Raw genomic sequence first — 13,024 nt, 5'->3', positions numbered from 1 at the left:
CTTCGTGAACGTGTTTATGCTCCCCCGTGACAGTGAGGTTAGCCGGTTAGCGGGCTTGTGGTGCTCCGGGGAGCGGATTCACCGTCAAGCTAACCTGCTGTCTGACAGCCGGAGGTCCTTTTTTTCCGGGGCTAGGACGTTGAAAAAAATAACACACACACACTTTTAACCAGACGTGTGTTTCTGGTTTAATTAACGGGGGCTACGCCCGGTATTTTTGTTCAGATTCCCGGTGAATGAGCTCAGAGGTTCGCCCAGGTTTGTGTTGGGGATGTGCGGCCCACCTGTTTCGACACACGGCAGGAGGCACACTGTGTCCTGTTGCCTGGATGAGGTGGCACTATTGCACCATTCTTTTAAGCCTTCAACGATGTGCTGACAACTCGGTCATTTTACATCAGCATGAATCGTGTTTTATTGAACACTTCCCGGGCACACATGTTACGTATTCCACGGTTATACTTGTCATTATTGTGTCGGGACGGAACGTCTGCTATGTGCCTCGACCCGCTGTTGCTAGCATCGGATAATTCCATTATCGGACACAAGGCGTTTTTTCCGGTTTCTGTTCAAATAAAAAAGGGATGTAACTGAGCTGGAAGGGTGTGTAGGCACCGGGTATCATTTCTCTGCTATACAAAGCTCAAACACATGGCAAACACGACCGATAGTGTCAGGTTTTTCTCGCCCGGTGTCAGGTTGACTTCAGCAGGCTAACGCCAGGACGTGATTGTTCACACATGTGAAAAAAAAATAATATATATATTTAATTATTTAAATAGCAAGGATACCGCGTGGGGTTGACTTGTATATCTTGGCGGATGAGTAAAATAAGGTAAAATGCGACACACGTTGGGGGAGGTGAGGACCCGTCCGATAATGGACGCACCGATCCGTTAGCACAGCACGGTTTACCGGAGCTGTAACCCAGAGATTAGTCACAACAAAGGAATCCGCTCCGCGTCCACTCCCTGTCGGTCTCATGGCTTTTCCATATTATTTCCAGACTAACCTCAAAGCCTTCAATTCGGTGTTATGTGTTTTGCCCTGTTGCCGGCTATTATCAGCCATTCAACCCCCCTCCTTCTCTTCTCTTCCCTCCCCTCTCTCCATCTCCACCCAAACCAACACCCTAAATCCGGAAAACAATTTAGCCAGTGAGGCCTGCGAGCCTTCTCGTGTCCCCTCTTTGCTGCTATTACAGGTCTGAATGATCTTTTGAATGAAGTTGCATGTTTGTAAAGTTTGGATTTCATTCCAGTAAGTGTTTATTCTGAGCTGTTGTTGTTGTTTATTGGGTATGTGGCAGATAGCAGGTTAACAGGCCCGTCTTGCCTCCTCCACTGGCAGCAGAGAGACAGGGTGGGGCTGCTTGACAAGGCCTATTTAGGTGAATAAGCCATAAGATCCAGTTTAAAGTCACAAGATTGAACAAAAGACTAAAAGAAATGATTTGTATTTTCCCACACTTAAGGATAATAACTGAGTCATGCCAAAAAAACTGAGAATGTGTCAACATGAGATGCAAATGCTGCATCCATCGTTTTTTTTTTTTGGCCACAAGGGGCCCTTTTATTGTATCATGAACGCTCTTTTTAACCTCATTTTATTTTACAGCATTATTGTTTCTATTCATTAGTATACAGTTTATACTAAGTTCCTGTCTGTCCTGGGCAGACAGGAACTTTGGGAAGAGAAACAGAGGGATTTTCTGCCACCGCGAAATGCAACAATTTTGCTTATTGGTTATTCATAAGTATGTTAATTAATTAATTAATTTCCTCCAGCATCGCACCTGGGAGGATTTGCTACTATTCTCTGTCTCATGTGACAGAACATTTTGCATTTTGGGGCTTTTTGGCAAGGCAACAGTGCACGCTTAAGGAAATGCTACTTGACATTTTTCACTATTTTATAACTTTTATGGACCAAACGATTGGCTGTAAGTGGCAGCCATCACGCTGGACCCTGATTTAATTTTACTGGTAGCAAAACTGGAAGCTTTCAGATTGGGCATTTTTTCATTTAAAAAAATAAAATCAGATAGTTAATAAAATGTTTTTTTGTGCAAGTGTTGGATGTTTTTTCTTTTGCAAAACAATAGGTAACATTTGAGAACTTTTGGTAAATTCAAAAAGGGGTTTTTGTGGAAACATGTTCTAAAATTGTTCTCAGTAAGGAATCGTTAATAGTGGAGCATTCAACTCTGTTGATTTGAAGCGATATGAGTAAGCGATTATTCATTTAGGTCATATTTAATGTAAAAACAACAACAGCATTTGCTGCTTTTCATTTATCAAGTTTGATAATGCTCAATTAAAGGCAACAGCCAGATATCACTCCACACACTTCTTTCATCTAGAGCCTTTAATCCCTCTTCTCTTCTCTGTACATGACTCTTATTCTATGAGCCCAGCTGTGACTTAACACCACACATATCCATTGTCGTCACCTTTTTAAAAAAAAAAAAAAAAAGTCAACCCTCAGTATGTCCGACAGCGTGACTGGCGGGATGCTTAATCAACGATCTCCGCCGGCCTACATCTTATTATAGTGTCACCTACATCCGTCGTTGTGTATTTGCGAAGCGCTTGTGATGTGGTCAGGTGGATTAATTAAATGGAGAGGGGGAGTCAGACACACAAGTCACGGAGGCTTAAAGCTCAGTGTGTGCTGACTAGTGTTGTTGTTTTTCTCTGTATCCTGGTGAAGGCTTCACTGAAGTGGGCTTCAGAGTCAGGCCCTCCACCCAAATTAGCACACCAGGTGGCTTCTGTCTGTTGTTTTGACTCTGACAACGCAGCAGCTGGCTTTAAGGCTAGAAGCGAGTCAAACTAAAAAACAATGTGACGAACCACATGTTAATCTGTTTTAAATTCTTGCCTTTTATCGCTGTAATGAACAGATATATTTCCACAGCTGATGATACCAAGCCATGTTGTGCTGATTCATCATATAAAAGCTGATTTTATTATTATTACTTCTCTTGTTCCAGCGAAAGAATGGTCTCACATGATGTCTTTGAAGTGTTTTTGTGTGTTCAAAGATTGCTTGCGTGTTACAATTTGGTCGAAACACCAGCTTGTTGTTTGTGAAAATTACTGTTAAAGAGCAATACTGATATCTGAGAGTAAAAAAATAAAGAAGTCTAGTATATAATCAATAAACATTTTGGATGATGGTCCTTTTAAAAAAAAAAAAAATCTGATTCTGAAAGCGTAGTATGTGTCGTAAGTGGAACAATGTACAGCGTTAATGTAATGAGACACTGTCTCTGAATGACCTCAGACATATCTGTGACATTTCTTGTTACTTATCGATCGTTCTATACTGCAAACCGATGCCTCTATAATTGAATAAAAGCACATTACTCGCAGTACAGAGCTGGTCTCATCATGTGGTTAGCCTAGCTTAGCGTAAGAGACTAGAAGCAGGGGGGAGAAGCAGCTAGCCAGGCTTTGTCTTGACTAATTTCTCCGTCGCAGCGATAGGAAAACCAGAGATTGAGATTATACATGGAAATCAGACTCGGCGCTGTTTAAATTGTGGTTGAAAACTGATTTAAAATGTGACTGAACTGCTGACATGATCTTGTTATAAAACCTGTTACATGGATGGATGTCTGGACGGCATGCAGTGAGGTTTGGTTTTAGCTGGAGGCCAGTTTTTCTCTCGCACTGTCGTGCCTGCTGACGGGAACACAACAGATAAAAATGCATGCAACAAAGCTATATTAGAATACACAAAGTTCTGGTTTTTGTGTGCGCTTTCCTCCATGAGTCTGAGACAAATTGTGCAAAACTTTTTTGCAGAACTGTTTGTTTTGTAGATCATAGAGAGACTGCTGCAGAGGCCATGAAATCAAGTGTCATCGCAGACATTCCCTGCATTGATTAACTGCCTTTCTAAATGATTGAAAACGGACGTGGTACACACTTGTGTATTTTAAACCAGCAGGATGCAGAGAACCCGTACATTGAGTTCTTTAGTGTACAAGATGGCAGCAGGTGAGCCGTCGGTCTGAAGTCGTATATCAGTGGTGAGCCGTAAAGGCATTCTTCAAGATACTTATAGCTCGAGGAGGAAACGAATACCTCAGCGTGGCGACCGAGGCAGATAAACTAGCAGTAAGATAGTTGACTATCTCTTTTACATTCTTTGTCAGATATTGTTGGGCACTTGAGAAGAAATTTGTGACTTTGTTTTTAATGATACTGTGAAATATTCATCTCTCTTTAAGGGGAGAGGTAATGTTTTCATGTTTATTTGTCCTCCAGAATCCTTGAATCGACCATTCTAACTCGCGGTTAGTTCCAGTGTCAACTATACTATAACATTTCAACGGCTGCAGCTGCCTGCCGCGGGTTTGAAGTGTCGACAGCCAGACGAAGTGTGTATTGTTCCCAGCTATGTTTAAGGCGACATGTGATGTTGGCTCTAATCTGGTAACATTTCCTAATGCTGGCCCAGTTACTGTTGTACGTAGTCTAAATCTAATAACAGGATACACACTCCGGATCTTTGTCTCATGACGCTCAACAATATGCTTCTGACGTCCTGTAGCAGACTTAAATGCTTTGTTCAGAGTCATCCTTTCACATTCAGACAAAATGTCATAACTCAGCTTTAGATGTTGACATAGATTATATTTTTGGATCTCTTTGGTTCCTGTTTAATCTGATGTTTGATAAGCTTACAACTTGTTTATTATTAAACCTGTCTGGTTTGATCTTACAGGTCTTCTTCATGACGGGAACTTAAACCTTGACAGCAGAGGTAACAAAACAAAGCGGCCTCAAATAAAGAATCAGTTTGGTCAAATGATTACAATAATATTTACATTTTTCGAAAACTTCTAATGAACTTGAATCCAATAAAACCACTCATCAATTTACGATGCGCTTTTGCTTTTAATTCATGCCAATTTTTCACTGATTGTCAAAGTTTGATTTTATCCCACACTCCCACATATGATGAAACTTTGATCATAGTGGAGCGTAAATGAGTCTCCCACCAGTCTTTATTTTAACGCTCGGAGCTGCTCAATGCAAACCGAGCTCTCTCCCATCTTCTTTGCCGATCTAGTGCCTTGCTTGAGAGCACTTCCTCGCTCCTTGTCACTTCTTTTTTTCCCACTTCTAATGACTTCAGGGGCTATTAGGCCTCAGGGAAAGCACTTCTGTTGTGCTTAAAGGAGAGGTGGCTGTAAACGGAATTATTATGTTGTAAATACAAAAGTAAAAAGCTGTTGACGTTCTGGGTGGAACGCCTGACTAGACAAACGTTCGTTTCTACTTACAGATGTGAGCGCACATATTTTCCACATTTTACTTCTATATTTTTGTGTCGAAGAGTTTATTTTCTCCTATCCGGTTTGGTTCCACCCAATATGTCGAAGAATAAACCCAATACTGGCTCTTACTGCTCACTTAATTTAAGGAAAGACGTCTAACCCACGTCAATAGTGTTACTTTTCCCTCGTCAACGTGGCTTTTTTTAGTAATCCTAAACCGACTTGACATCAATCCACCACCACAATTCAGGAAAATACCATAGAAACCAGGTTTATATCCAGCCAGAATGTTTCTCAGGTTAGAAAACTTTGCAGGTGAGCTGAGCTCTTTTAAATTCAGTTTTGCTTTGAAATTATTCCCATCCAAAAATTGGTATTGGTAATTTCTCGAAATTTGGTGCTGGATTCTTTTCATTTCTTTTTTTTGTTTGTTTGCTGCAACATGCAGTTTTGTTAAATTGGTGAAGCATTCCTCCTTAATGTGATTTTAACCATATGTTATTTGGTTAAACTTTTAGAGCTCAGGAGGAAGTTTCCTCACTCTGGGAACATCTCCGAGGTCATGTTGACAATTCCATAACTGTTGAAAGTAAAAGTTTCAAATTTTAATTTAGATCACATTTCTGTTTCATAGCTTGTCTTGTATGCCGCTGTGCCCTCTTGTTGCTCACTTCTGGGAAATTCCAGTTATCATAATCACTTCCACTTGATCGGAGGGGAATTATTTCTCTACTCGCGTCTCCTTGCGACGGTTGTCCTCTATTGTACGCTTTCAGTCCTTTATCTCTCTCCAAAGCAAGCTGTCGTGTTCGTTTGGTCTCGCTATGACACCGATGCCCTGTCCTCCCCCTAACTACCGAATGAAAACCCTTTAAACAAATATTCACATACCTGAGAGAGAACTGGTTGAGTAAGCAACGTAAACATACACCATCGCGTTCAACAAACAATGCTGTTTAAAAAGGTATAGCCAATGTTTTTCTGGGGAAAAGTATTTTTACAATTGGGTGAAGAATGTCCTGCAGGGACCTACATGTCTCTCTTTTGGGTTTCTTGAACTCCACTCAAAAGCTCTAATTAAGACGTTCCAGCTGAAATTTACTAACATGGAGCCTACTATTATGTTGGTTTAGGGACCTTTTTTCCACGTTAGGCTTTGGACATCGCAAACGGCGTTCCTTGATGATGAAGATGCTCTCCGTCGCTCTCCCTGGTCGTTTTCTTTTCTGGGCTGACTAAACTTTCTGCTTCTTTCTCTTGTTTCCTCCACAGATGTACCTTCTCTTTTTAAAGCTCAGCTTCATCCTCTGATGCAATTCCCTGCAGGCAAGTTCTCTCTGCTCGCTTGTTTCCCCACGTCCTCCTCTATTATTTTCTTTCACCACTTCTTTAGTTCACTTTCCCTTTCCTTTTTTCAATGATGTGGCAAAAATAACCCTTTTGCATGCAAGAAGTTGTAGATTTTTGTCACCTCCTTATAGCATTTACTGTGGATGCGTGTGGGTTGATATCTGAAAAACACTTATTTAGATGTTTGACTTTGCTTGTGTTGCATTGTGACTCACGCGTGATTGATGTTGTAGAGTAGATTGACATGAATTTAACACTAGTATAGTACGAATAATGATTCTCCTCAGCGACTGACAAACAATATTGATTCATTTTATTCAACAATATTTTGTGAAAGTTCTTTGAGGGGAATCATTATCTAGCACAACTTAGTAGTTTGTGTTTGTAAGATGAATTGGGCATGATTTATTGGCACCAGACCTGGGAACAAACATGTTTTACCACCATGCATCAAAGCAGGGTTGTAAATACAGACCACCAGACAAATGCTGCCAACTCCCGACTGTGAAAGGTATTTTTTTTTCTGCCAAACAACATGGGGAAACCTTTTATATTCCAGTCCTGTTTGATTCCAAAAAAACATGGCTGACTTATGGAGCTTTCGCTCTAAGACAAATGTATTTCCTTCCTGTCCTGAAGTCGCTTGATTAAGATTCTACAACCCTCAAAAGATAGGTCAATGTTTGTACGCGCTTGATTTTTAACTGAATTGGCATTTAACATAATTATATTGTCATCTTTTACATTCTGGGCTATTTGTGTAGCCTACGCAAGCAGCTGTAACCGCTGTTTTAAGTGCAGCGTAGCGATGCGGTCACAAACTACTTGAACTATGTGTGTGACCGGCCAGGATATGTCAACCAAGAACGAAGAAGCTCGACTTACAACTTGGAGGGAGAGTGACTTAATTATCTGCCTCGGTATACATTACTCCACTATAGCTAAACATAGCAAATGGCTCTAAATGTCAAATTTAGAACATTTAATATTTCTTTCACCGGCTCAACGATACTCTGTATGAGTGTGGTTGATGGTTTCAACTCCTATAGCTTTTTGTTTAAAATTAAAACGCACTGTTTTTAATTAACTAACTTCATTCAGAATTAAGAAATCAGTTCTCTGAACTATGTTCGAATAACCTATTTATCTGGATGAGTTAATGTGATAATTTAATCTGGATAACGCTCCAAATTAGATTAGCCTCAATATTGGTTCTAAAACGTTGCTTTCTCTCCTGTTTTCAAGGAAAGGCAAGACACTTTTTTGCTTTTATATTCAATACTCGTACAGATTTTGTCAGGAAACAGTGTGTGTCCCATCGACCAGACACAGCCAACATTTTAGCAGCACTTGTCTGGTCTTGTGTTCCTCAAACTGTTTGTAATAACAGTTCTACCCAGGTGTGGTGAGCACTGTAAGGAATGGAGTATGTCTTTGATATGTGCTGTATTGCATTCTCCCTCCTCCCTCTCTACTCAAGCACTTGGGCAGAAGGGTGATTCCCCTGCTCCCATCTCTCCTCTCTCCCCTCTTCACTCCCCCGACTCACTGGAGGAGCTCTCTCTGACCGAGAGTCCCAACCAGCCCCCTGCTTTGGGATTTGCAGCGTCCTTTGGCTCCTTCGCCACCGAACCCCCCACTACTCATTCCAAGGACATGCCTTGGGTGGGAGAAGAGGGTGGCTCTGGACCGGGCCGCAGTAAGATTAAGGAAGACCTAGATCCGTTAGCTGGTCCATACCTGAGTTTAGGGAAAGACCCAGGGCCTCATAATCCGTGCGAAGACAGTGGAGTTTCCTTTTCGCCTGAGGAGAAGCTGATTAGCTCAGACAGGTCCTCCACTGGCCCGTCCCCCATGAATCCCCAGATGAAGGTCCCCGAGTCTCACCTTGCCTCCTCTAACCCAACAGAGCACTGGGATTCACCTTTCCTAACATCTCAAGACAACTCGAAAGTCTCCATGGATTCCTTCTCCAAGGACACGGCACCCTTTAGCTCCTCCAGCTATGAGCCAGACCTGCACGACAACCAGTCTGATGAAGATGACGACCTGATGTATGAGGTGAAGAAGAATAATAACCCATTCGAGGGCTATTCCCCACTGGCAGACAGTGGCTACTCTCATTTTGGAGACTCCAAGTCTGACAACGGGGCTTCAAAAATGTCAGAGAGTCCCACTCCGGATCTGGTTCAGTACGGCCAGACTGCAGAATCCCAGGACACCCCGCCATCTTTCTTAGACAAGGGGAAGACATTTGAGACGGGCAAGATGGCTGCCGACTCGCTCATGCAGTCAATGAATCAGTTCTCATCTGGTCTAAAAGACGGCGACGACGACGAAGACGAGGAAGAAGATTCTGCTCTGCCAACGTCGCTTCCGGACATCCTGAAGTCTTCCCCACTGAACCCCGACAAAATGGACTCCGGCTCCTCAGAGGGAAGTCCCGAGGAGCAGAGTCCCATCCTTGAGCGGAGGATGATGGAGTCGCCCAACCCCCCAATCAATCTGTCAGCTAACAACCCGTTTGCCTTTGACGCTAAAGTGTCCCTGCTGAAGGAGATGACCGAGCAGTTGGAAGTGAGATCGACCGACAAGGGAAAAGGCGAAGACGACGCAAGCTTCGGCGCATTCGATCTCGTCAAAGAGGCGGAGGAAACCACCCCGACTAAGATCAAGGAAGAGAAACCTGTCAAGATTGAGCAGAAAGATTGGTTTTCAAGCCAAGATTCTCCGAAAATGATGGAAAAGTTTGAGCCCCTTGACTTCCAGAGCAAGAAGACCCCCGCTGAGGATTCAGATTCGGAGTCGCCAACGGCAGACTCCCTGTCTCCGGTCCTGGAAGCCATGGCCAAGAACCCCGCCAGCTTCCAGGTGGAAACCGAAAAGATGGACCAGAAGATGGAAGTGGAGGAGCCGGAGATGGCCGAGGAGGTCTCCGAGCATGAAGTCTCCTCTGAGGAGTTTGAGTTCATCGAGCGCCCGCCCAGGGGCGTTATCGACGAGTTTCTTGAGGCTCTGGATACGTCCAAGTTTGCCTCCTCCAAGCCCCCGGAGATCCCCATGGATGACGATCTGAGCTTCGGGCAGAAAGATGCGCCTCTATTTTCTGCTCCGCCCGTGACCGAAGTAGCCCCGCCTCCCAAGGTTGAAGCGGAGGCGCCTCCTCAGAGCTCCTACCGCCTCCTCACCCAGGCGTCCCCCCAGAAGAGCAAGGCCGAGCTGGAGAAGCTCGACATTCAGCAGCCCCCGCCCCAAGTGCCGCTCATCCACACCCCTGTCCGCAAACCAGACGAGGAGGTCGCCAAGAAGAGCGCGGAGGGCGGCAAAGTCTTTAAGATGCCAAACGTGAACATAAGCGCAGGTAAAATACACCAGTCCCAGCATGGATACCATCCTCCCTATCCCCCACATCCAACCCGGTTTTTACTGGCACTTCCATGTTCATCGGCATCATTTTCATCTTCACTCTTTTCGTTCTCCTCCAGTTGCTTTTCTCCCTGCCACCCAGCGGCCCAGTATTCACGTCGGACCCTTTCACTTCCTCCTTAGTGTCACTTTTCCTTTCTTGCATCATCCCCTTCTGCATTTTCTTTGATAATTAACCCTCGCATTTTTGAAGAAAAAAAAATCTGTGTGGTTGTGTGTTCCATTGTGGTTCTTTTTTTGCTTTTGCTGCATTTTGTGCATTTCTGTCTCATTGGATGTACCATAACTTCACCGTTTTTTATTTTTTACATTTGAAGATGGGGTAAGTAAAATGTGATATTTCTGTTCTGTTGGAAACATAAGCCCATTTTTTTATACATATCAATACAATATATACAAAATATTTCATGCATTACGAGCAGAAATTAGACTTTTCTATTTTTTTCCCCATCCTCGCTGTCAAATTGAATTACGTTCCGTCTGGTTTTAGCTTCTCTCTGCGCTGGAATTAACTTTAGATGCCAAACTGAAACCCAACGCCACCCTATAGACTCCAACACCCATTCACAACTACATACACCGGAGAACCACACCCTGTCACTGGCTCGGATTTATGTGCTTTACAATCTCTCCACACCCTGTAAATCGTGATTGCATCAAATTTTATCTTCAAGAGTCTAAATCCTGTATGTCAACCTCTTTGCCAAATACGTTAATTAAGCTGTAATGATTTTAGAGTGTGTTGAACCTTCTGTCAAGCAACAATATACATATCTACCTATTGACAGGTTGTTTAACGGACTTTTTTTTTTCTTTTTAAGGGGGGAATTTTAAATTGGTTTGATGAAAAATTAGTCGACACTATGGACCAGTCCATTAGATCCTAAGTAGCGTCCTTTTTGAAGTGAAAAGAACAGTCACAACTTTGCGCGTCAGTCGATATAGAAAGTGGCAAATATCAGAATAAACTGAATATCTTTTGGTTTTGGACTGTTAATTCGACAAAGCAAAGACAATTGAAGATGTCATTGAGGGCTCTAATCATTTATAACGGCCCACAATTTCTGGAACTAATCATCAATTGCAGCCCCACTTCATCTTTTGTCAACATATTTTATGCAATAAATAAAGTCCACTTGATAACTTTACCGCCCCTCCTCCCTCGTTTAAAATCTTCCAACGCTGTGGTGTAAACCCCTAATTTAACTTAAGGTTACTGTGGTGATGTAACGGTGATGTAATGATATTTTGGAGACGGTATTTCGGACAGATGCCGTGCTGTCTTCTTCTGGGCTTTCAGAGAAAGTGATGAACGGCCCCCCGGGGGCGCTACTGCCTCTCTGAAGACAACACCGCTTAGTCTTCATTTTAATGGATGACTCAGTTTTATTTAAACTGATATTGATCCGTTAACATGAGCGCACACACACACACACACTAATGCCATCAACAGCGTTGCAGACAGCCTGTGTAACTGGAGCAGTAGGACTTTACTCTTTGGGACGAGCTGGCGACGCTTTAACTGCTCGTGCGCGTGCGTTAGAGGGATCTCCTGTTAATTAAAGCCTCCTCCTCCCTGCATTGCGACACTGGCAGGCCCACAAAGGGTTCTCCGACCCAGAAACCACTCAGCAAATGTTCCTCATTATACAACTTGAGGTGCAGAGCTGTGCCATCTGAACAGAAATTTCCCTTCACGCAGCAGCTCGCTTGAATTTGATATCCTACGGCTACAAACACCATACCATTTCTTTTTTTAAATTACTTTACTCAGATGTTTGTGTCACGCAAATTGAAACAAAAGGTTATTGGTATTATTTGTTCTAACAATCTTCACCTTTGACCCAAATCCTGACTTAGAGCAACATGTTGGGAGAAATCTCAAGAAATCAAAGACACCCTGAAGCTGCAGAAAGCGTGTCACTCCTTCTGTGGTGGCTTAGTGGGTGAAACCGCCAACCATGGAAATGTTAGGAAAACATGCCCGTGGTAATATCTTGCTTATTTGTAAGTAAATCATCCATTTGAGGTGAAACGTTAACACTGATACAGGACGGTGCGATATGTGACAAATCAACATTCAATTCGTCATTAATTCAAGAGGTTTTGAATATTTCGCCCGTTGAGACGAGTCACGCAGCATCTGCTTGGATGACTCCCTGACACTTATTTTTAAAAGGGGAAAACCATCATTAAATTCATTGATCTATGTAACTGAAGTCGACAGTTTTATGGCGTGGAAATAAATGACTGTGGGGTGTGTCATCAGTGAAGCAGTGCAGAGCAAAGTTTTCACGGTGAAGGGTCACGTTGTGTCTCCGAGCACGAAGCAGCGGACACTTTGTACTTCACTTTTTATGCAATCATCTCTTTCGCCACCAAAACTCGCCGCCTCGTGAACTGGAGGTTGCCACGTTGATAGCAGGGCAGCGGGACAATAAGAGAGCCGGCGGGGATAGTCTGTCTTTAACGTGAAATGTCCCAAAATTCATCATTAATCAGCTCATTTATAAAGGGAAATATTTTCATTCGTCAAGACTTTAACTGAAGCCTTTGTGTCATTGACGAACAACAATCTAAAGGTCTGTTCTGATGAGTAAGGGGCCTTTTGGCTGGAAGACGGGAAGTAGAGGGGTTTAGGAAATGAGACCTGCGCCCTCTACTGGAAGACGCCAGCGACTACATCCTGGATGATTCAGTCAAACTCTCTGCTACCGTACAAATACTCTGATATACGCCGGCAGCACAGGGCCCCCTCTCGTTCCAGTTCAGTCAGGTTCTGTCCTCAAACTTGCAGTCATTATTTACCAATATTGCACTTTGCTTTATTAGCTCATGGCAGATGAGGACAAAAATATACCTCCAGAGATTTTCCCTTTTTTTTTTTTTTTATTGAAACAAAAGGCTTTAGCTCTACACAAAATAAACTTAAATCAGGAACTATCTGATCAAACA

At 43.0% G+C, this 13,024-nt stretch overlaps 1 protein-coding gene across 4 annotated transcripts in view; it reads left to right on the top strand.

The window, feature by feature from the left end:
- The window catches only part of LOC137780223 (reticulon-1-A-like), a 28,036-nt gene that overhangs the window by 1,041 nt on the left and 13,971 nt on the right, over positions 1-13,024 (top strand). The window contains exons 2-3 of one of the 4 annotated variants that reach the window (XM_068568667.1): positions 6,566-6,619; positions 8,553-10,004. The exons of 1 other annotated variant lie outside the window; for it this stretch is intronic. In XM_068568667.1, coding sequence (XP_068424768.1) covers positions 6,566-6,619; positions 8,553-10,004 — 1,506 coding nt within the window. Of the gene's footprint in view, positions 1-6,565; positions 6,620-8,123; positions 10,005-13,024 lie in introns of all 4 variants that reach the window. 2 more of the 4 variants (XM_068568666.1, XM_068568668.1) reach the window with 2 other exon arrangements.

This window comes from Clinocottus analis, unplaced genomic scaffold, assembly GCF_023055335.1.
Source record: "Clinocottus analis isolate CAN_PGR_092001 unplaced genomic scaffold, fCliAna1.0.p SCAF_8, whole genome shotgun sequence".
In the NCBI taxonomy this organism is placed as follows: Eukaryota; Metazoa; Chordata; class Actinopteri; order Perciformes; family Cottidae; genus Clinocottus; species Clinocottus analis.
The sequence above is the reverse complement of the archived record's forward strand: the minus strand, read 5'-3'. Positions and strand labels throughout refer to the sequence as shown.